The sequence below is a fragment of the Lepisma saccharinum genome, chromosome 2 (genome assembly GCF_977018435.1).
Source record: "Lepisma saccharinum chromosome 2, izLepSacc3.1, whole genome shotgun sequence".
NCBI lineage: Eukaryota > Metazoa > Arthropoda > Insecta > Zygentoma > Lepismatidae > Lepisma > Lepisma saccharinum.
Genome location: NC_139230.1, coordinates 110,713,670 through 110,737,771, shown reverse-complemented (window position 1 = coordinate 110,737,771; position 24,102 = coordinate 110,713,670). Strand labels below are relative to the sequence as shown.

The following is a 24,102-nucleotide window of genomic DNA, read 5'->3' as shown; positions in this document are numbered from 1 at the left end:
GTGCAGGGAAGATTATGGTGTGGGCAGGCATATGGGGAACACGGATAATAGGTGAACGATACCTGGGGATGATACAGGAACAGATACTGCCTGCTCTGATGTCGGAAGGTGGTAAATTTCCCAGGTTTTTCAAGATGGTGCGCCTCACCATTATGGCGTCCAGGTGCGACAATGAACAATTTGCTGGGGAATGGATTAGTCGACGTGGGCCCGTTGAATGGCCTGCTCGATCACCAGACCTAACGCCAATGGACTTCTACCTTTGAGAACACGTTAAGGCTATGGTGTATGGTGTGAAAATTCGTGATCTTCGTCATCTGGAACAACGTATCATGGCTGCCTTTGAGCATATTTCACCAGATACCTCGGTGCCCACAGACATTGGGAGAAGCGTCTGCACACTTGCATTGCCCAACACGGACAACATGTGGAGCACATTCTGTAACAGGTAAACATCACTTTCAGTTCCAAAAAACTTTTCACCAAATTAAGTTACATGAAATTTGATTTCAGATTTGACATCCTGACGAAATTCTAGCCTATGGGCATATATCACACGACCTGTCTATCATTTTAAATAAAAAAGTTGAATTCAAGATGGCGGAACCAAGATGGCGGCCGTCCGCGTGACATTCTAAAAAAGAGGTCCCCCTAGGCCTATTATGTATCGCCCATATTAAATTCCATGAAAATACATCACTGCGGATTTTACAAGGGGTGGTAAGAGACTTCTGATACACCCTGTATTTTAAAATTACGTTTCCTTAAAAATGTAATAACCTATGTAGGTTCAAGCGACGTAAGAAAATCCTTGATGTGGGTTTACTTTAAGGTTAATCACACGTGTATGATTAATGGTATAGTCGAGTTATATAGTACTCGACCGTGACTTTAATGGCCGATGGATCGGCAGAGCTGGTCCTGTAAATTGGCCTGCCAGATCACCAGATCTTACTTCACCAGATTTCTTTTTGTGGGGCTACCTAAAAGATAAAGTGTATCGAGAATTGCCAACTACTCGTGAAAATATGATAGAGCGAATTCAAAACGCTTGTGCCTTAATTGAACCAGAGGTACTTTTGAGTTGTGTACATTCATTCGAAGCACGGATCAATAAATGTATTGAAGTTGAAGGTCACCATTTTGAACACTTAATGTAATTGAGAAGTGAATGTGGTTTACTAGCCATCGAGATATCTAGAGCTAAGAATTGTCGAGTAATTTTGTATTTTCAAAATAAATTTAATTGTTTTACAACAATTTCAAGTCCTGGAACATTTTTTTTTTTTTATTTAAATGAATTGCGAAGTGAAGTACATTGGTTTTAGAGTGTGGGCATTCAAGAGGTGAAAATCTGTCGATTGGAGCGCCATCTGTCACGAATCGAAAAGGGTGTTTCGGACAAAACTTATGTATTTTTTTCCGTAAAGTCCGAGTCTGTAATGGGAGGTGGGGGTTTCTGTTTGAAATTTCGGGGATGCCCCCCGCCCCACCTACAGGAGGGGGAGGGGGTGTTCTTTTGTTGCACCACTGATCTTCCCCCTCCAAACTATCAACTTTTTATTTTGAACATTTTTTTGTAGGATGGTTTTTTTTCAAGATGTTCAAATGATTCAGGTTAAAAAAATCAAAATGAAAATTTGTCGATTGTAGCGCCATCTATCACGAATCGAAAAAGGTGTTTCAGACAAAACTTATGTATTTTTTTCCGTAAAATCCGAATCTGTGATGGAAGGTAGGGGTTTCTATTTGAAATTTCAAAGTTGCCCCCTGCCCCATCAGTGGGTGACTGCCTTTTCTTTGGGAAGTTCTCTTGTTGACTTCTAGCCACATTTAAAACCTTGCATTCTCTTTTTTTTGGGGGGGGGGGCTTTTGTCCCTCCAGATTGATGAGGTTTTAATATTCACGATCTTTTTCTGACTATAATATTTCACTTTCTCCGACTACTGCATGTATCTTTATGTTCGTATTGCATACGCAATTTTACAAACTGTGTACTGCAGAAATGTGCACAGTAAACATCTACCAAGGTATATATTTAATAACACACTATGTATTTCTTGCTTTTTACATGCGCAGATTGATTCTTATCCAATTTTACCTTTATTTAGTTTTGAAATTCTGAATATGCAATAATAACTGAGCCAATATTTGCTCTTTAGCCTTTTATTTCCAAATTAATCCTTAGGCTAACTTTATTATTTGACGTAGAATGGTTGCAGTATTGTGCATATCATCAATGCATGGCATTCTGAAAACGGAAAATTAAGTATAAATGTGATCCAAATTAATTAATAACTTCAGTTTTAATTACTATCACTATTCTGTGTAGTAGTTATAGTAGTATAAATGTATATACTATTGGCGCGATAAATGATGAACCCCCCTCAGGCAGATTTGGCTACACTTAAAACTTGCTCAACATGCCCATATGAGCTTTTTGCTCAAGTGTGGAACCCTGTCTAATCCAAGATTTTTGTAAAAATGCTCTCGAGAATTTCCTGTGAAATGATGAGCCCCCTCAGATTGATTTGGCTACACTTACAAAAGCCACATCTGTGAGATTTTTGTCCATAAGCTTGTTAAAAATATGCCCCTCTTGATATTTTTTTTGGCTACACTTAAAACTAAGCCAAGATACACACACACACACACCTACACACCTACACACACACACACACACACACACACACACACACACACACAAAGCACATTGTTGAACCCAACTGATATTTTTTATTAAGTATAGAGTTTTGATTTGAACCCCAAGAAATTTTATATAAATACCAAAGCCAAAAATATTCACACACATACACACACACACACACACTAAATATACAAAACACACTGCTGAACCCAACTGATATTTTTTATTAAGCATAGAATTTTGAATTGAAGCCCAGGAAATTTTATATAATAAACAACAACAAAAATGCCGAATCAAAAATATTGTAATCAATGCAATGAGAATATATCCAGCCCCAATTGGGTTAAGCACCAAAAGAATTGTAATCCAGATAAAAGCAGAATTCTCACAAAAATATGCCCAAAATGCTATAGAAAATATAACATGAAATATTTCTCTTATACTTGTTCTGCACAGTCATCAACATTTCCAAACAAAATTGATTGGAAATATTTGTGTGATTGCCCTGTATAACTTAGATTGCAAGGCCATATTTTGTAATTTTCTAGACCAGGAGCTAGACCCTGTGCACCAGAAACAGGCCATAAAATGCCTCTCCACAAATTATGTGAGCATCATGGAGCACACAATACATTTTACAATTTTGAGAATCTCAATTTAAATTCAGGAACAAGAGATTTGGATTTGATGTATCTGGAAATATCCCTTTTTTCAAAAAATGTTTGCATCTTGAATCAACCTGCAAACAATATTACACGTTAGGCTGGGCTATCTCAACAGCAGAGGCATGCAGCTTAGTGGTTTCCCGCACTCACACTCTGTAAATACATTCCATGATTCTATTATCCTATTAAAGCACCCAATGCTGCAATTTTTAAATTTTTGCTGAAGAAGATACATGATTATCTCAGTCATGTTCAACATCTGAGAATTGTATGCATCAAAATATTGCAGGTGATGATTGAAATCTGCACCACTATACAACATCCCACTGTCTGTTGTGACAAATTCTGACCTATGGAACCTGTCCAGATGCATCAGCAAAAATCTGAAATGTTTCCAGTTTGAGCTCTGATTGGGAAGGATCTCAAAATCATAGAATCTCCCCACACTTGCATGATTTGAAAACCATCCGCCATAAAAGGAAAAATCAATATAATAATAAAAAACAACAAACTGTCCCACAATTCTCCTGCAAGAATTATACTTGTGGCACTCAAAATCAGTGATGTATCTCAAGTTTAGATATTTGAAGCTTTGTGTGCTGTGCAGTGCCCAGTGGAACTCTGTCTTATTGTTGATTGAAAATATTGAGAATCTAATTTTGAAATCAGGAATAAGAGATTCAGACCTAATATATTTTGCAACATTTCTTCTATCAAAAAATGACATGTAGCTATTACTCCAAGAATATGTGAATATTGCTCCTACCCAAAAAACTGTGCACAAGACCCAAACTGGACAATCCCTGTTGTGGAAATTGGTACTCACAACAAAATCCAACCCAGAATATATGAATCCTGTGTTTGTAGTTATAAACTCAAATATGTCAAAATAACATATAACAATATTATGATTGAGTTTGAAGTCTGATCAAAGGGCATATATAAATTGTACATGCATTTGTGAACCAAGTAATTGTTCCTGAAGCCCAACAATTCTCTTATGTGTGAATTCAACCTTTCCCAAATATCCCAGATTCAGGAATCATACAATTCTGGCATATCTATTATCATAGATTTATCAACATGACTACTGTATATTCTTAATTTTAATAGCATCTGGAATTTTATCATAATCTACATATATACTCTGCTCATCCATGTTGAAATTGCCGGGTGTGCAGGGCTTATTGTAGAGGCCTGGATCCTTGAATTTCTTACCCTGTTGCATGTTGCTTGGGGGCTGATCGATCTCAACAGGTTCTATGTTGAAATTTCCGGGTGTGCAGGGCTTATTGTACAGGCCGGGATCCTTTAATTTCATATCATGTTGCATGTTGCTTGCAGGTTGATAGATCTCAACAGGTTCTATGTTGAAACTGCCGGGTGTGCAGGGCTTATTGTAGAGGCCTGGATTCTTGAATTTCTTACCCTGTTGCATGTTGCTTGGGGGCTGAATTCATGTCCACTGTCAAGCAACCACCTGAACTCTGTTTCATTCCTAACTGCAAACAGATCATATTCCCGACAAGTCAGAAAAAAAACAAAAAAAAAACAAGCCTGAAATCACACAGCAGTGAATCTGATTTTATGTATTTTGAGAGGTTCCTCCTGTCAAAAAACATTCCTACATTAACTGCTCTATAGATATGTTAAGATTTGAAGGTTGCAGAAAATTGCACCTCAAAGGTTCAAAATATCTTAAATCATGAAATTTTATCTTCTGGCTCAGCAGATACAGAATAATCTCATTTGCATTGATAACACTTGTGATGTATTTTCCTCCCCTAACAAAATCCACACCAGAAAACACCAAGCCTGTATCTGTAGTTACAAATTCAAAATCATCATAAGATTTCAAATGAATATCACAATTTAAATGTTTCCAGTTCTCAGGTATGTTAAATGGGATATTAAAACAATACAGTGCTTCAGAGTATTTTGTTGTGAACCAGTAATTTTTTCTGTAACAATCATAAAAACCTACAAAGAGCCCAACAATTCTCCTGTGCAGCAGATATATGTATTGTTCCTTCCTGCCCAACAATCCCAGATGCATGCATCCAAATTCACGGCCACAGTCAAGCACCCACCTGAATTCTGTCTCATTTCTAACAGCAAACACATCATATTCACATACATTGGAAAATACAAGCTTGAACCTATCTACAAGTGATTCTGATTTTACATATTGTGACAAGTTCCTTCTGTCAAAAAACATAGTGCAATCAGTGCTGTGTGTCATCCCTCTAGGACAATGACACATTCAAAAATGCAATGCTGTAATTTTTTAAGGGCATGTTCAACACTATGCCTGAGGATATTGTTCCTCTGCTGCTGATAATCTCTGTTTATTTCCAAATCCCACTGCCGGGGATACATGTTTGATTGTTTGCATTGCGGGATTGATTCCCACTGTACCAACCTATGTATGTATTATTGGGAGTTTAGATAATTGTTTCCCGCACCTGCATGTTTCATTCCAAGAGGTTTTGTCTAGGCACAGTGCAAGGCACTTACTGCTGCAATTTCTGAATTTTTGCCTCAGAAAATACAGAACAAGCTCATTCAGGCATTTGTGCTTTAAATACCCAACAAGATCCGGGTGGAAATCATCTGCACTGAACAAGTGCCCATCATCTGTGGTCACAAATTCAATATTCCTATTAAACAGATTGGGATTGGAAATTATTCTGTTCAAAAATTTAAAATGCACCCAATTTAAGCTCTGATCAGCCATGAGCTCTAAATCATAATCTTCATACCCATCACAACAATTGCTGTACCAACATTCATCAAACAATTTCAACCTGCAGAAATAATAATAGCTCCCAGTGTGGTGATGCACAAACAATCCACAAATTCTCTTAAACTTGTTGTACATAAATTTTTCAAACTTGCTGATGCTCTTCAGTGACAAGTATTGAAAATTCTTGTCACTATCAAGCACCCAGTGCATTTCAGTCTCATTCTGAACTGTAAACAGGTCATACTCGGACAGGTTCAGGAACCTAAGCCTAAAATCCCCAACAAGTGATTTAGATTTAATGTATTTTGAAATTGATCTCCTGTCAAAAAAATTCTGCATTATGACAGGCACAATGGCAGTGTGAACAATTCCCTGCCGCATTGGCATGTATTTTGTATGTTGTGTGCTTCAAGTGACAGGCATATGCATTCATGCTCACAGTTTTTAAATTTTTGCCTAAACATAAACATGAGAATTTCATTGAAGTTTGTATGTTTTAAAAATTTGCTCATGCCTGGCTTAAAATCTTTAGGTAGGTATAAATTGCCCTCATCTGTAGTGACATATTCAAGAGGATTCAGGTCCACATAAACTCTGTTTGAGATTTTATAATGGACCCAGTTTAGACTCTGCGGCATAATTATGTCCATTCTGTGCACAAAACAATTCTTATTGCAATTGTTGTATCAGTAATCATCATACATTGCAAATCCACAATGCCAATAATAACACTCTACAGAATAATGCACAAAAAATCCAACAATTCTTTTGCATGTATTGAACATGGATATTTCAAATCTTGTCAGGGATTTCAGGGACAGGTAGTGAAAAGCAAAATCACTTGAAAGCACCCACTGCATCTCAGTTTCATTCTGCACAGAGAACAGGTCATGCTCAGAGAGTCCAGAGAACCTATGCCTGAAATCCCCAACAAGTGATTCTGATTTTATATATTTGTAAATAGATCTTCTGTCAAAAAATTCCATACTTTTGATTCAATCCTCTCTCCCACTGCTCTGCTTTCCCTGCTGTTTCTGCTCTCTCTCTGCTGTTTCTGCTCTATCTGAAATTAAATTTTTAATCTAGATAATTGTTTCCCACAATTGCATGTTCCGCTGAGATTGCTCCCACCTAGAATCTTTGCAATGCAATCAGAGTCACAGTGTTTGAATTTTTCTCTTATGAAATACATAATAATCTCATTCAAGTATATATGCTTAGAGAAAACTGGATAAGAATCAATCTGCGCATGTAAAAAGCAAGAAATACATAGTGTGTTATTAAATATATACCTTGGTAGATGTTTACTGTGCACATTTCTGCAGTACACAGTTTGTAAAATTGCGTATGCAATACGAACATAAAGATACATGCAGTAGTCGGAGAAAGTGAAACATTATAGTCAGAAAAAGATCGTGAATATTAAAACCTCATCAATCTGGAGGGACAAAAGCCCCCCCCCAAAAAAAAAAGAGAATGCAAGGTTTTAAATGTGGCTAGAAGTCAACAAGAGAACTTCCCAAAGAAAAGGCAGTCACCCACTGATGGGGCAGGGGGCAACTTTGAAATTTCAAATAGAAACCCCTACCTTCCATCACAGATTCGGATTTTACGGAAAAAAATACATAAGTTTTGTCTGAAACACCTTTTTCGATTCGTGATAGATGGCGCTACAATCGACAAATTTTCATTTTGATTTTTTTAACCTGAATCATTTGAACATCTTGAAAAAAAACCATCCTACAAAAAAATGTTCAAAATAAAAAGTTGATAGTTTGGAGGGGGAAGATCAGTGGTGCAACAAAAGAACACCCCCTCCCCCTCCTGTAGGTGGGGCGGGGGGCATCCCCGAAATTTCAAACAGAAACCCCCACCTCCCATTACAGACTCGGACTTTACGGAAAAAAATACATAAGTTTTGTCCGAAACACCCTTTTCGATTCGTGACAGATGGCGCTCCAATCGACAGATTTTCACCTCTTGAATGCCCACACTCTAAAACCAATGTACTTCACTTCGCAATTCATTTAAATAAAAAAAAAAAAATGTTCCAGGACTTGAAATTGTTGTAAAACAATTAAATTTATTTTGAAAATACAAAATTACTCGACAATTCTTAGCTCTAGATATCTCGATGGCTAGTAAACCACATTCACTTCTCAATTACATTAAGTGTTCAAAATGGTGACCTTCAACTTCAATACATTTATTGATCCGTGCTTCGAATGAATGTACACAACTCAAAAGTACCTCTGGTTCAATTAAGGCACAAGCGTTTTGAATTCGCTCTATCATATTTTCACGAGTAGTTGGCAATTCTCGATACACTTTATCTTTTAGGTAGCCCCACAAAAAGAAATCTGGTGAAGTAAGATCTGGTGATCTGGCAGGCCAATTTACAGGACCAGCTCTGCCGATCCATCGGCCATTAAAGTCACGGTCGAGTACTATATAACTCGACTATACCATTAATCATACACGTTGTAATTGTGCTGTCTAGTATGTTTTTGTAGTACTTGTGCTGTCTAGTATGTTTGTTTTGTCTTGTATAGTAGTTGTGCTGTCTAATTTGTTTGTGTTTGTCTTGTGTAGTAGTTCCTCCATTCATATTGGGGGTTAGACGTAGAGCTGACAACTCTGCACTGTAAAAAAAAATGTCAAGAAACAACAATATAAGGCCATGGATGTTCCCAAGGTAAAATATTCCGTAGGTAAAATAGTCCCCCGTTCGGATCTCCGGGTGGGGACTACTTTGGGAGGTCCCTGGACTAAGGATAAGATCTTCATTAGGAATAAGGATATTAAATTAGGCACCTGGAATGTTCTGAACCTTTACCGGCCTGGGGCATTTCAGTGTACAGTTAATGAGATAGTTAAGTATAAATTAGATGTAGTAGCTGTCCAGGAAGTTAGGTGGCCAGGAGAAGGGAATTGTAAAACTAAAAATTATTCTTTTTTCTATGGTGGTACTGAAAACCATAATTTTGGAACAGGCTTTTTCATAAATAATATAATCATCTCGGCTCTTAAAACAGTAGAATTTATTAATGATAGGATATCATATGCAGTTTTACAGGGTAGGTGGTGTAATATTATTTTAATAAACATACATGCACCAACGAAAGATAAAGATGATAATACTAAAGATGATTTTTATACAGAGTTGGAACAGGTCTTTGATAAATTTTCTCAGTATGATATGAAAATTCTGTTAGGTGACTGTAATGCACAGATTGGCAAAGAAGAGACATTTAAACCTACGATTGGTAAGGAAAGTCTTCATGAATTAAGTAATGATAATGGTATAAGATTGATTACTTTTGCAACCTCAAAGAATTTAATTGTGAAAAGTACCACTTTTAAACATAAAGATATCCATAAATATACCTGGTCTTCTCCAGATGGTAAAACTTATAATCAGATAGATCATATTCTCATTGATAAGAGAAGGCATACTAGTATAATTGACGTTCGTACACATAGAGGTGCTGACTGTGCCAGTGACCATTATTTAGTAATTGCTAAATTAAGAGAAAGACTCTCAGTGATAAATCATAAGCAACAAAATCTAAAAGTTCTAAAATTTGATATAGGAAAGTTTACTGATGAAAGAATTAAGAAAGTTACCAAATTAAACTGTCAAATAGATTTGATATTTTGCAGGATTTAAATGATGATGAAAATATAAATGAAACAGACGTAAATAAGAATTGGGAGCACATACGTAATGCAATAGAATCAGCAGCTAAAGAAACTATAGGATACCATAAACCGAGAAAAAGTAAACCATGGTTTGATAATGAATGTCATAATCTAATAGAAATAAGAAATCAGGCTAGACTTAGGTGGTTAAATAACTCTGATGATACAAATCTAAACAATTATAATAGAATAAAGCGAGAAGTTAACCGCACGTTTAGAAGTAAAAAAAGAGATTACTTGAAAAGCAAAATTAACGAAATTGAAACAAACAGCAAAAATAAAAATATCAGAGATTTATATAAAGGTGTAAATGAGTTTAGAAAGGGGTGGCAACCTAAAGTAAACTTGATAAAAGATAAAGACGGTGATTTTCTAGCTGACCCAAGCGATATTCTAAATAGATGGAAGAACTACTTTAATGACCTTTTAAATGTTCATGTAGGAGATAAATCAAATGAAGTCCACACAGCAGAACCTTTAGTTCCAGAACCTAAGTTGACTGAAGTTAAAGATGCTATTAAAAGGCTAAAGAATAACAAAGCACCTGGCATTGATTTAATACCACCTGAGTTAATTAAATATGGTGGAAATTCATTAATATGTCAAATTCATAAATTAATTTGTTTAATATGGAATAAAGAAGAAATCCCTCAACAGTGGAAAGAATCCATAATTGTTCCTGTGTTTAAAAAAGGTGATAAAATGAACTGCAATAATTACCGTGGAATTTCTCTACTCTCAACAACATATAAAATATTATCTAACATTCTTTTAACAAGACTAACCCCATATGCTAATGAAATTATAGCTGATTATCAATGTGGATTTAAACGTAACAGATCAACTACAGATCAAATTTTTCACATCAGACAGACACTTGAAAAAAAGTGGGAATATAATCAAAATGTCCATAAGCTATTCATTGATTTCAAAAAAGCATATGATTCGGTCAAAAGAGATAAATTATATAATATATTAGTAGAGTTTGGAATACCTAAGAAGCTTGTTAGTATGATAAAAGTATGCACCAGTGAAACAGAAAGTAAAATTCGTGTGGGTATTAATATGTCTGACAAATTTACAATTCATGATGGGTTAAAACAAGGAGATGCATTATCTCCATTGCTCTTTAATTTTGCCTTAGAATATGCTGTTAGGAAGGTAAAAGAAACTAAAGAAGGACTAAAATTAAATGGTGTGACTCAGTTGTTAGCATATGCAGATGATGTAGACTTACTGGGGGATGATGTGAATACAATTAAGAATAATGCTAAAATATTTTTCAAAACTGCTAAAGAGATAGGTTTGGAAGTTAACAAAGAGAAAACTAAATATATGCTTACAGGCCGAAACCAAGTGTTAGGTAATAATCAAAATCTAATTATTGATAACAACTCGTTTGAACCAGTTTCCAAATTCAAATACTTAGGAGTAATATTAAGAAATGAAAATTATATTAAAGAGGAAATAAAAAGTATGCTTAATTCAGGAAATGCATGTTACTTCTCTCTTCATAAACTTTTATCTTCTCGTTTAATATCGAAGAAACTAAATGTTAAAATATACAAAACAGTATTTTTGCCTGTAGTATTATATGGATGTGAAACTTGGTCCCTTACATTGAAAGAGGAACATAAATTGAGAGTATTTGAAAATAAGATCCTTAGGAAAATTTTTGGACCTAAAAGGGATGAGGAGACAGGTGAGTGGAGAAGATTACATAATTTAGAAGTACATAATTTGTATTCATGTCCAGATGTTATTAGAATAATTAAATCAAGAAGACTTAGGTGGGCAGGCCATGTGGCACGAATGGGAGAGGAAAGAGGAGTTTACAGGATTCTTGTTGGGAAACCTGATGGTAAGAGACCTGTAGGAAGGCCAAGAAGAAGATGGAGGGACAACGTTGAGATGGACCTAAGGGAAATCGGTAGGATGGAAAAGAGTACATAGAACTTGCTCAAGATAGGGAAAGATGGAAGGCCTGTGTTGCTGCAGCCATGAACCTTCGGGTTTAAGAAGGCTAGGGAGTTAGTTAGTTAGTCGAGTTATTTATATTGAGATACAAGAACAAATGAATACAGCTTAATCAGCTGATATTCAGATTTATTTTCTGGCTAACGTTTGACAAAATAATACAAACTTAATATAGCTGCATGTTGTCTGCTCATAAAGTCTTACAGGTATATCGAATGTCATAAGGGCTCTATATTATACTATTTCTTGTTCAGTAAAATAAATATTCATATTATCTTATTTCATACTGTTAACATTAATCCAAAAGACTTCCTCAGTGTATTATCATATGGTCACAGATGTTCTAATGTAAATGTTACTTTTCCGAAAGGGGGTTCACCTTGTACTGGTCGCTCGGGGTATAAGTATTGCCCAAGGGTACTGGTAATTGGAGGGATCACGAAAACGAATAGAGTATAGAGTTCTGTCCACTTGAGTTCAAATCCTCAGACACCACAGTTGATATTTAGTCAGGTGAAAAATTGTGGGAGAAAGGGCCCGAGGTGATATGGTGAATGAAAATAAATTGTCATTTGGAGGGTGAATTCATGTTTATTCTTTCAGTTAGAGATTACTATGAGTCAGATTTCTAGTAATTCTGTCTCGTATACAGGGTGTAATGCTGAGAAGTGGTACCTCAGTGGTACCTTATCTTGTATTTGTTAGCCTAATTTTATTTGATCACGTGGTTCAACTGTCACCGCAACCAGCGCTACCGACGAAAGGGGTGACACTGAATTTCAGGGTGTGAATATCTGGGATTTCAGCGTTTAAATACATTGAAAAGTTTGGTGTAATAGTTACCTCCAATTTAGTATACCCATCACAAAAGGCATCGAGACTCGGTTTGTGATTTATAGCACACGCTGAGCTCGTTACACTAGGAGTTACAAAGATATATTTACCACAAGAAAAAGTGGGCGGCGGGGGGGATGAGTTCTTTGAAAGAAAAACCGTATTATGTTTTCGCCCTGAGCTTGAGAATTTCTAGCTAGGGTTCTCTAATGTCTCGCGAAACAGAACCTGTCATGCGGCTGGAGCATGTTATTTTGTTTGCCTAGGTTGAATTTTCTATCTTTATCTTAAGTTGTGGAACAACTTATGTTAAATATTCAAATTGTGAGTTTTACAAACCCACTCACAAACACTATTTATATGCATATTTACATAATTTAATTTACTACATTTATTCCACCAATGTGCTAGCTTCATTTTTTTTTCGAAAATCGAAAGTAGACATTACTACCCTTGGCGTCGTTTTTATTGCTTCTAATTGACATTAATGGGTTTTTTATTCAGTATCGAGGGGGGCGCTATTGTTAATTATCTAAGAGGATAATATAGGGGTAGGAGGAAGAAGATGAGTCATGGATGACTCATGCGCACGTGAGAGCTTGATTTATTGATTTTCAATTAGTGCACAATATATACTATTATGTATCCCGTTTTCACCTTAATCTAACCCAATTGTTGTACTTTATATATGCGTTACAGCCGGATATGGGTAATTGATGATTCATGCTGGCGTGCTAGCTTGATCTTAATGGTTTTCCATTAGTGCATAATAGATGCTATTATGGAGTCAGTTTTCGGCCTTTTGGATCCACATTTATGCTTTTCTTATATGTGTTTCAGCCGGATATGAGTCACGGATAATTCATACAGCCGTGGAGCTTGGTCTTAATGGTTTTCAATTTGCGTACAATAGATACTATTATGGAACCAGGTTTCGCCCTTTTCTAAGGCAGTTTATGCTTTTCTTATACGCGAGGATGAGTCACGGATGATTCATGCAGTCGTGGGAACTTGAAGTTAATGCGTTGGAACAATATTCACAAAGGAGGACACGTTTTTGGCTATTTATGCGAGCTTTGCAGTTGACAATGACGTTATCAGACGCAATTTTGGCGTCGGCGGTGACTCATATTTAGTATAATTGAGGATCTGTTTTTTACTATCATGGTAACAAAGTTTAACCGTTTTACATATTATTAGAAAATATTATACAAAGAACAGTATAAAATAACACTAACAATATGTATTTTTATTGTTCCAGGTTCTCTATCTGAATTCAACGTAATAAGAATGGCTTCCAGCTCTTCTGCCAACATCAGTGCGGTGAGCACTGCCGAATCCATTTTAACCTATTTTACCCTGGGATTATACTCTTCTTCAGCGGAAATTATTAGTGCATATTACAACTTTTGCGAGAGGGCAGTTTTCTTCGACGGTTACCCATATTCTGATCCAACTTTGTTTTGAGAGACTGCTCACAATATACTGAACCAAATTGGGGCTGGCGAACCTAATTTTTCGGTAGTTGGGGAAAGGGAGAGATATTTCAGGCGGTTTGCCATGCTAGGACGGGAGGTTTCCATTGATATGCCAACGCAGGTAGTCTTTTGTCAGTTAGATGTTTTTTGAAAATATTATACAAAAAATAGTATAAAATAACACTAACAATATGAATTGTTATTGTTGCAGATTCTTTCTGAGAAGCATTTGTGAAGTACTCTGCAAAGAACTGAAGGGACGATAATTATTCGATTGGAAGAAACGAATAGTAAAAACTGATGTTATTGAGCTGGTCACCAGGGAGATGAGTGATTTGGTGCTTATATAACTATGTTTCTTCGATTATATCGATAAGGATTGTGTGCTGGAGGATTTGAAAAAGTATACTCCTTACAAGTACATTACATGCTGGGGCTGAGTAGTGGGGTTGACTGTATTATAAACCCGAGAAAGTATGAATCCCCCTCAAGCAGATTTGGCTACACTTAAAACTTGCTCAACATGCCCATATGAGCTTTTTGCTCAAGTGTGGAACCCTGCCTAATCCAAGATTTTTGTAAAAATGCCCTCAAATATTTTCTGAGAAAGTATGAACTCTCCTCAAGCAGATTTGGCTACACTTAAAACAAGCTCAACATGCCCATATGAGCTTTTTGCTCAAGTGTGGAACCCCGTCTAATCCAAGATTTTTGTAAAAATGCTCTTCGGAAAGTATGAACCCCCCTCAAGCAGATTTGGCCATACTTACAAAAATTGCATCAGCCGGATTTTTGTCCATAAAACTTGTCAAAAATTGATATTTTTTTGGCTACACTTAAAATTAAGCAAAAACCCATACCCACATATACATATTTACTTCAGGTTTAAGTTCAATTGGATGCCAGGTTCAATTTTTTTATCTATAAGCAGAGCCCCTCTAGAATGGCAATGACCTGGCACTGTGTTATGTATTGATTTTTGCTTCCCGAGTAATGAAGCTTTGCGTGCAAACAATTGCATCAGCCACTATTGTGAGAGTGGTTGAGAAAAACAGATGTGTTGTTACAGTGCTTCTCATACTTACAGGCCTGTTTGTTTTAATATCATATTTCTGGTATATTGAACAATATTTTGCCTGACATCCAGCTTGTTTGTTGTAATCCACTCATATTTAGGGGGTCAGGCTTATATCTGTCCCAGCCTGTTATACAAAAATCAATACATAACAAGGTTATTGCCATTTTAGACATGCATGTCCGTGCAGGTATTTGTGCTAGGTCAGTGTGAATGAATATTTATTCTTTTTTTCCACTTGTAGGCTATTGGCTTTACAACCTGTCATAAGATAAGCATAGAGTTTTTGATTTGGACCCCAAGAAATTTTATATAAATACCAAAGCCAAAAAATATTAACACACATACACATACACACACACACACACACACACACACACACAAAATATACAAAGCACAGTGCTGAACCCAGCTGATATTTTTTATCCAGCATAGAGTTTTGATTTGAATCCCAGGAAATTGTATATAATAAACAACAACAAAAATGCCAAGTCAAAAATATTGTAATCAATGCAATAAAAATATATCCAGCCCCAATTGGGCCAAGCATCAAAAGATTTGTAATCCAGACAAATACAGAACCCCCACAAAAATTTGCCCTAAATGCCATAGAAAATATAGCATGGAATATTTCACATATAAACATAAAGGTACTTGCTCTGCACAGTCATCAACACAACCATCTACATCTGCTCTGAAAAGGAAGCATGAAGCACCTGTTAATGCTGGACCTGCAAAGCAGCCATGCTATGCACCCATCCATAGCAGTTTTAATGGCCAATTAAGAGATTATCGGTTTGTATCAGAGCCAAGATGTGGTATTAATAATTTTTTGAACAGTGTAAATCCTGATGTGCAGGCAATTCTAAATGCACAAAATGGCTCTTATAAGCTCTCCCTCAAATTGTTTACACAATATAAGAAGCCAAATGGCACAAAATTTACACAGCCCCACATAACAGAAACTGTACCTGTATATTCAAATGCAAATTCAGACAAAATAATAAGCAGTTTGATAGATCAATTGAATATTAAACACTCTGAATTTGCTGCAAAAGAGTCAGGATGGAGCCTATGCGGTTCTCCACACAAGTTATATGTTAATATTTCTGAATTCAGCCCATTACAAGGATCTACATATCTGCCATTACCTGCCAATATCAAAAACAAAAGAGCCGTGGTCAATATTGAAAATACCGACCAGAAATGCTTTTTGTGGTGTATTTTAGCTGCTTTGTATCCAGTTTCAAGGCATCCTGAGAGAATAACTTATTATAAACAACATGAACACAATTTTGATGAGGCAATGGAGGGTTTAGAATATCCAATGTCTGTTCAGAATATTGATAAATTTGAAAAAAAGGTCAGGAATATCAATGGCAAACAATTATCTATTAATGTATTTATTTGTTCCACTGGCAATTGCTTGATAGCACCTCTCAGAATCAGTACAATTGGTGATGAATCTGCTGTTCCGATTGATTTGCTCTTAATTGAAGGGGATGGCACATATCATTACACTCTGATACATAATCTTGAAGCTTTAGTGAGAACACAACTAGACAAATCCAATACAATATTCAAGTTGTGCAGAAGATGCTTAACTGTATTTTATGGTCAAAAAATGGTAAAAGGGGTTCGTGAAGAGAGTGCAGAAATTGCAAAAAATAAGTTAATTGAGCATTTAAAATACTGTAAAAATCATAAACCTGTTCATATGGTGATGCCTAATCCAAGTGAAAATGCAAAATTCAAAAAGTTTGAAGCCTTGTTGGAACACCCAGCATATATTGTCTGTGATTTTGAATCAAATCTCAAACCTCTTGCATTCTGCAATCCAGATCCTGAAGAATCTTCAATTACACCATACCAGCTACATGAACCTTCCAGCTTTTGTTATGTGATTGTACAGGATGGTGTTGTTACTAAAAAAGATTCATACTTGGGACCAGATGCCATCAAAATATTTGCACATAGAATAGAAAATGAGTGCCATGACATAGCATCTAATGTTCTATTAAAATCAAAACCCATGTTGCCTTTAACAGAGAAACAGATTGAAGATTTCAACAATGCAGAAAAATGCCCGGTATGTGATTCTGAATTTTCAGATGCAAATATCAAGGTGAAACACCATTCTCATACAGATGGTAAATTCTTAATGGCCCTGTGTAATAGCTGTAATATTAAGATCAAGAGACCAAGATTTGTCCCCATATTTTGCCATGGAGCATCCAATTATGATTTTCATCATTTGATCAGGTACGAGGGGTTTGACAAGCAGAATTTAAATATTTTAGCTGAAAATGATGAGAAATATATATCTATTAGCAAGATAATTAAAGTTAATAGTGTTCCTATTCACATAAGATTTCTTGATTCTTACAGAATTTTATCGGCTAGCCTGGCTACACTGGCCACTCAATTATCTGATGATCAATTCAAAATCACAAGTGCTTTGTTTCCAAATCAGGACCTGAAATTAATTAGGCGGAAGGGTGTATATCCATATGATTATGTTACAGATTTTTCTAAATTTGATGAGTGTTCCCTGCCACCACAAGAAGAGTTTTACAGCAAAATCAGAGGATCTGGAATCACTGATGAAGATTATCACCATGCCCAATTGATGTGGAACAATTTAAATTGCCAGACATTTGGTGATTATCACATGGCATATTCAAAACTTGATGTCACTCTCTTAGCTGATATATTGCAGGCATTCAGAAAATCTTCTATGCAAAATTATAAGCTGGATCCAATATATTTTTTCAGTGCCCCAGGTCTAGCATGGGCTGCAATGTTTTTTAACACCAAAAAGCTATTGGATCTGATCCAAGATCAAGATACGTATCTGTTTATGGAGAAATGTATAAGAGGAGGGATGGTGCAATGTTCCCAGAGATATGCCAGAGCAAATAACAAGCATATTCCCAATTATGATCCAGCACGGCCATCAAATTATATAGTGTATGTAGATGCAAACAGCCTCTATGGTCATGCCATGATGCAAAAACTGCCATATGCAGGGCTTGAATGGGTTGAAGATTTCAATATTGAGTATCTTAAGGATTTTGATGACAGTGACTATGGCCTGTTCTTAGAGGTTGATCTGACAATTCCTGATGATTTGCACAATAAATTTTCTGATCTGCCCCCAATTCCCGAGGTTCAGTGCTCACCTGGCTCTAAACAGAAGAAGCTCATGATGACTCTGGAGCCGAAACAGGGTTATGTCATATATTACAAAAACCTCCAGTTCCTGATGAAACATGGTGTTCAAGTGAGCAAAGTTGGCAAAGTTTTGAGGTTCAGGCACTCAAAATGGTTGGAGCCATATATTAATACAAACACAGAGCTTCGAACATCTGCAAAGAGCCAATTTGATAAGGCCTTGTTTAAATTGATGGTCAATTCTGTATATGGCAAAACTATTGAAAATGTCAGAAAACATACCGATGTTAAAATAATTACTGACCCCAGCCTGAGCAAAAAATTGGTTGCAAAGCCTAATTTCAATTATAGAAGAATTTATGATGAAAATATGGCACTTTTCAACATGAAGAAAACAAAAATTAAGTTTGATAAACCTATTTATGTAGGGGCTGTAATATTGGAATTGGCCAAATTACATATGTTAACATTGTATTATGATGTGTTGAAACCTTTTTATGGTGATAATATAAAATTGATGTACATGGACACGGATAGTTTTATTCTTGATATTCAAACAGAAGATGTTTATCAAGATATGTCACAGCCTGAATTGTTTAAATATTTTGATACCAGTGAACATACAAAGATTCAACCCCACAACAAAAAGGTGCCTGGCAAGTTAAAAGATGAGACACTTGGTGATGTTATTGTGGAATTTGCTGGGTTAAGTGCCAAGATGTATAGTTTTAAAACATGTGGTGGTGTTGCTGCCAAAAAGGCCAAGGGTATTGGCAAAGTAACTGTTGAAAAAAAGCTTGAATTTGAGGATTATAAAAATTGCCTCAAATCCCAGAATTTAATCAAAACATCAGAATCCAGAATTCAGAGTGTGGATCACTTATTGACTTCAAATATTGTAAGAAAAGTGGCCCTGGACCCACATGATGATAAGAGATGCATTTTATCATGTGGCATACATACTCTACCATGGGGGCATTGTGATTTGAAAAATGGAAATCAATGCCCAATTACAGAGCATGATTTGAAATAAATAAACATGCCTATGAACTTATTTGGGTTCAAAAAACAGGCTATTATGGAGCTGCCAACACCACAACCCTCTTCTGATATGCTGTCTAAACTGAGTGGCTTGTTAATTATTCATCTGAACAGCATATTTACAGATAATGATGATGAAACAGGTAAAATATTGTACATATTTAACAATAATTTAAATCATTACCAATTACCTGTAGGTGGGCAATTGCAATTTATTACAACCCCTGAGGGTGATGTCAAGATTTCAGTAGGGAGAAATATTTATAGAATTAAGCACTCAAACATGATTTCTGGCACTGTATATACTGTTTCTGCTGGTGACTGCTTATATATTGAGGTCCCTGGATCATATGACAAGCTTATACCCTTTTTTATAGAATTGAGAATCAGATACTCTATAATAAATAACCACTAAAACAAAAATGCCTAATGATATATTTGGCCATACAAGGCATGAAGATCACAGTGATGAGATTTTGATGCTTGATGTCAGAGTCAAGAAATTAAGAAGTGATTTACAAGCTTTACAAACCACACTCAATGCCAGTCTTCAATTAGAAATTACAAATTTGCAATCACAATGCATGGACCCTCTTCTTAAAATTGATTCTGAACTCAAATTGTTGCTTCAAAAATATACTGATCTGGCAACATTAGATAATTTTCAAAGTTTAGAAGAAGCTGTAGCAGCTCTTCAAGCCAAATTTAAGACCCAGGCCACCAATTCTGAGCAATTGAAACAACAATTGGAAGAACAAATAAATAATGTCCAGGCACAGCTCCAAACAATTGTCAAAAGCATAAAATCACAAGAAGATTTTGATCTAGTGATTTCCACTCTAAAAGAACAGATTCAATCACTCCAAATACCTAATCTGGACCCCTTGAACAATGCCATAGACGAGGTTAAAGAAAAAATTGAGACACTTGAAAATTTAATGAACAACTTGCCATCTTCTGATGCTTTGAGTGCAATAACTCGGAGTGTTGCCAATATTAAGCTGCAACTTGAAACATATGAAGATTTTGGAAAAATTCAAAGTACCATAACCCATCTTGATGGTGCAATAGCAGCAGTGCAAAGTGATTTGGCAAATGTACAACAATCTCGCCTGCCCGGTATTGTAGATACTCTTGTTAGTGTCCAGCACCAAATCACAAAGCTTGAAAACCTCAACACTGAATCTGAACTATCTCATTTTCATCATTTGATTGATGATATTCAAACAAAACTTGAAATTTTACAACAATCCACACCCACTCAGGCAGATATAGCCCTGCTCCAAAATGCTATGCAAAATGTGGCTGATGCTTCTGAATTAAACAATGTGAAATTGCCACTTGAATCTTTGCAAAATACAGTATCAAATCTTCCCACATCACAGGAACTTAAAAATATTAAGAGAGCAGTGAATCGCATATTGAAATCAGAAGATATCAAGAATATCCAAACAGAGATCAAACATCTCACTCAGACAGTGGCCACTCTACCAACCAATCAACATATTAATGAACTGCCTGCCCTGTTTGAGGATATCAGAAGACAGGTCCATGATCTTACTGCTCAAAATTCAAAATTGGCAGTTGTTGAAAATTTGCAACAAATTGTAGCTAATATCAAGCAACAGCTAGGAACCATGGAATCCAATCAAGCAAATGCTCTGTCTGTTTTTGCCACCCAGCTACAAGAAATTGTGCAACAATACAAGAAACTTGTTGTGGACATAAAAATCAAGCCAGGCCATGATGATGTTGTTAGGACCATCAATGAGCACCTTGAATCTGTAACAAGCAGATTGCTTACAGCAGAAAAAGAAATAACAGGCATAATCGAGAATCCAAAACATAGAGTAATTCTTGAATTGTACAGCATCCCCAACAAAGAATATGATTCACCATTTACACCAGGTGGCAAAATATATATGCTGTCCCCTGCACAATTTTATTACCAATTTTTTGTTGGGGGCACATTGAGACCAATCAAGATCAAATATTGGCTTCAACCACAGGCACACCACTACCCCACCTTATCAATAACAAATGCTGATAACAAAGTAAAAATCACCAGTGTAGAATTAGAGGATTTTACAGATCCCAATACATTAGAAACAGCCTATGCTGAAGATGATGGCTCTCTGGAATTTAAAATACAAATAGGGGACAAATTATATTTAGAAAATCCTGCAGTATCAGCTGCTGAACACCCCATAGTTGCAATATTCTTGTTTTCATATTATGTCTAGACAAATTATTGTTGATGAATTACACAGACAAGCCAGACATAATTATAAGAGACTGCCAGTAGTCACAAAGGGCATAGATGATTTATGGCAAAGCGACTTGATTGAGTTGTCAAGTGGACAGTTGAAAAACTTAGACAAAATCAACAAGGGCTACAAGTATCTACTCACTGTGATAGACACATTTTCAAAATTTGCCTGGGCTGTGCCACTCAAATCCAAGACTGGAAAATGTGTTACAGAAGCCATCAGAACAATCATCAATCAGAGTGGAAGATCACCGCGCTATTTGCAAACAGATAATGGCAAAGAATTTTATAATTCAGTGTTTCAACAATTTATTAAAAGCCAGGCAATACAACATTATTCGAGTTACAGTGATCTCAAGGCCTCAATTGTAGAGAGATTCAACAGAACCCTAAAAAATCTTATGTATAAACAATTTACACTTCAAGGTAATTATAAATGGATTAATATTCTTCCAGAACTTCTACATAAATATAACAACTCGGTCCATTCCACAATCAACATGAAACCCTCTCAAGTAACTTCATCTGATGAGCAAAAATTGATCAGGACTGTTTATTATCCTAGATACCAGCCAACAACAAGAAAGGCCAAATACAGGGTGGGTGATCAAGTAAGAATCAGCAAATATAAGCACTTATTCAAAAGAGGCTTTACAAGAAACTGGAGCACTGAATTATTTACAGTGGTTCAAGTTAAACCTGGGACCCTTAACACATATATAATAAAGGATCACCGAGGAGAAATTCTCAAAGGCAGATTCTATGAAGAAGAACTCAGCAAAACTAAACAGCCTGACACATATCTCATAGAAAAAATCATCCGCAGAAAAGGCAACAAGTTATTTGTCAAATGGCTAGGACTTCCAGAACACAGCTGGATCGATGCAAACAAAGTGATAATATGAGCACCTGGGATGTTATAAAAAGGCTGCCAGAACCTGAACAACAGAATAAGAGAAATGGAAAATTGCTGCCTGATAATATTAGATGTCTTATTGTTGGGCCATCAGCTTGTGGTAAAACTACACTAATGGTTGATAATTTTTTATTGGCCCCCAACTGGTTAGACTGGAAAAACAGGCACTTGTATATCTTCTCTAAGAGCTTGGAACAATTAAAATATCAGCAGCTGATGAAGCTATATGATGGATTGGATATTGCCACTTTTGAACCAGATGTTAAGCCACTTCATGAATGTCTCGATAATTCTGTTGTTGTGTTTGATGACATTATATTGGATAATCAAAACAAGGTTAGAAATTTCTTTACACAGGGGCGGCACAAAAATATTGATTGCTTCTACCTGGCACAGACTTTTTCTAAAATACCGAAGCAGCTGATCCGAGACAACAGCAACTTTATATGTGTGTTTCATCAAGATCATACCAACCTCAAACACATACATGATGAATATGTAGGTGGGGACTTGAGCTACAATGATTTTTCTAAATTTTGCAGCAGGTGCTGGAACCAGAACAGTTATGGGTTTGTCACAATTGATATGACAAGAAAACCCAATAGTGGCAAATACAGAAATAAAATCAACAATTTTCTAGACATTGAAATATAAATAAATAAACATCAAAAGGCCAATAATTGATGATCTTAAGTTAAGAGATTATCTTGTAAAAAGATTTAAGGGATGGAAATCAGAGAACCGGGGAATTTATGAAAAACACAAACAAACAGAACAGCCTATAATTGATGCTATTGGTGAATTAGGTAAGAATATCAAAACTGTTACAGAGCAAAATCAAAATTTGATCACAGAGCTTGTACCTGTAGCTGCAAGGAACATATTAGATTATCCAATCACCCCACTTTCCAGTATTCATACACCTAGTCCTATTGCTCCTAGAAGAATTGAAGCTACTCAGGATCCTATTGAATTGGGTCTTCTTGCTCAAAAATATTTAACCACACCTAAAGACAATAAAGATGAGGTGTTTGGCTTATATGCTGACACAGAGCTTGATGGTAGCATCATACATAGAATTGGCAATTTCAGAGTAACATTTATGGGGGATGATCTGATTGTTTATTCAGAATCTCGTCTCGGAGAAAAAGGTGCTTTTGTTAAATATCCCGGCACACCTGGGTTGTGGGAACTGATGACTAGGAAAAGGCCTGGCAGCTATACAGATCAAGATTATGAATATTACAAAGAAATATTAATAAAATCAGATGCTCTATACCAGAACAATGATCCCACACAAAAAAGGGTTAAGTCGAGCAGTGGGGCAAAATACAATAATTTAATCAAGCCCATATGGTCACAGATCAAGACTGGCAGTGGAATCAAACAATACAACACCCTGCCCAAAGAATTTGTCTGGGTTGATGATGTCAGGAAACTTGTAGATAGGTTATTGGTGATAGCTGGGGAGGAAAATGCTGGGAACCACAATTTTTACAATGAAAAGGTTGGAATTATGGACATGATAAGCACAAAATTATCTAATTTTATAGTGAATGACACTAAGGGGATTGGAT

The 24,102-nt window shown here is 36.0% G+C and overlaps 1 protein-coding gene across 1 annotated transcript in view; it reads right to left on the bottom strand.

The window, feature by feature from the left end:
* Positions 1 to 313: 313 nt before the first annotated feature.
* The window catches only part of LOC145983598 (26S proteasome non-ATPase regulatory subunit 6-like), a 117,774-nt gene continuing 93,985 nt past the window's right edge, over positions 314 to 24,102 (bottom strand). The window contains exons 6-7 of the mRNA XM_083116661.1: positions 4,742 to 4,815; positions 314 to 439 (exon numbers count right to left, since the gene is read on the bottom strand). Of these exons, the coding sequence (XP_082972787.1) occupies positions 314 to 439; positions 4,742 to 4,815 (200 nt within the window). The remainder of the gene's footprint in view (positions 440 to 4,741; positions 4,816 to 24,102) is intronic.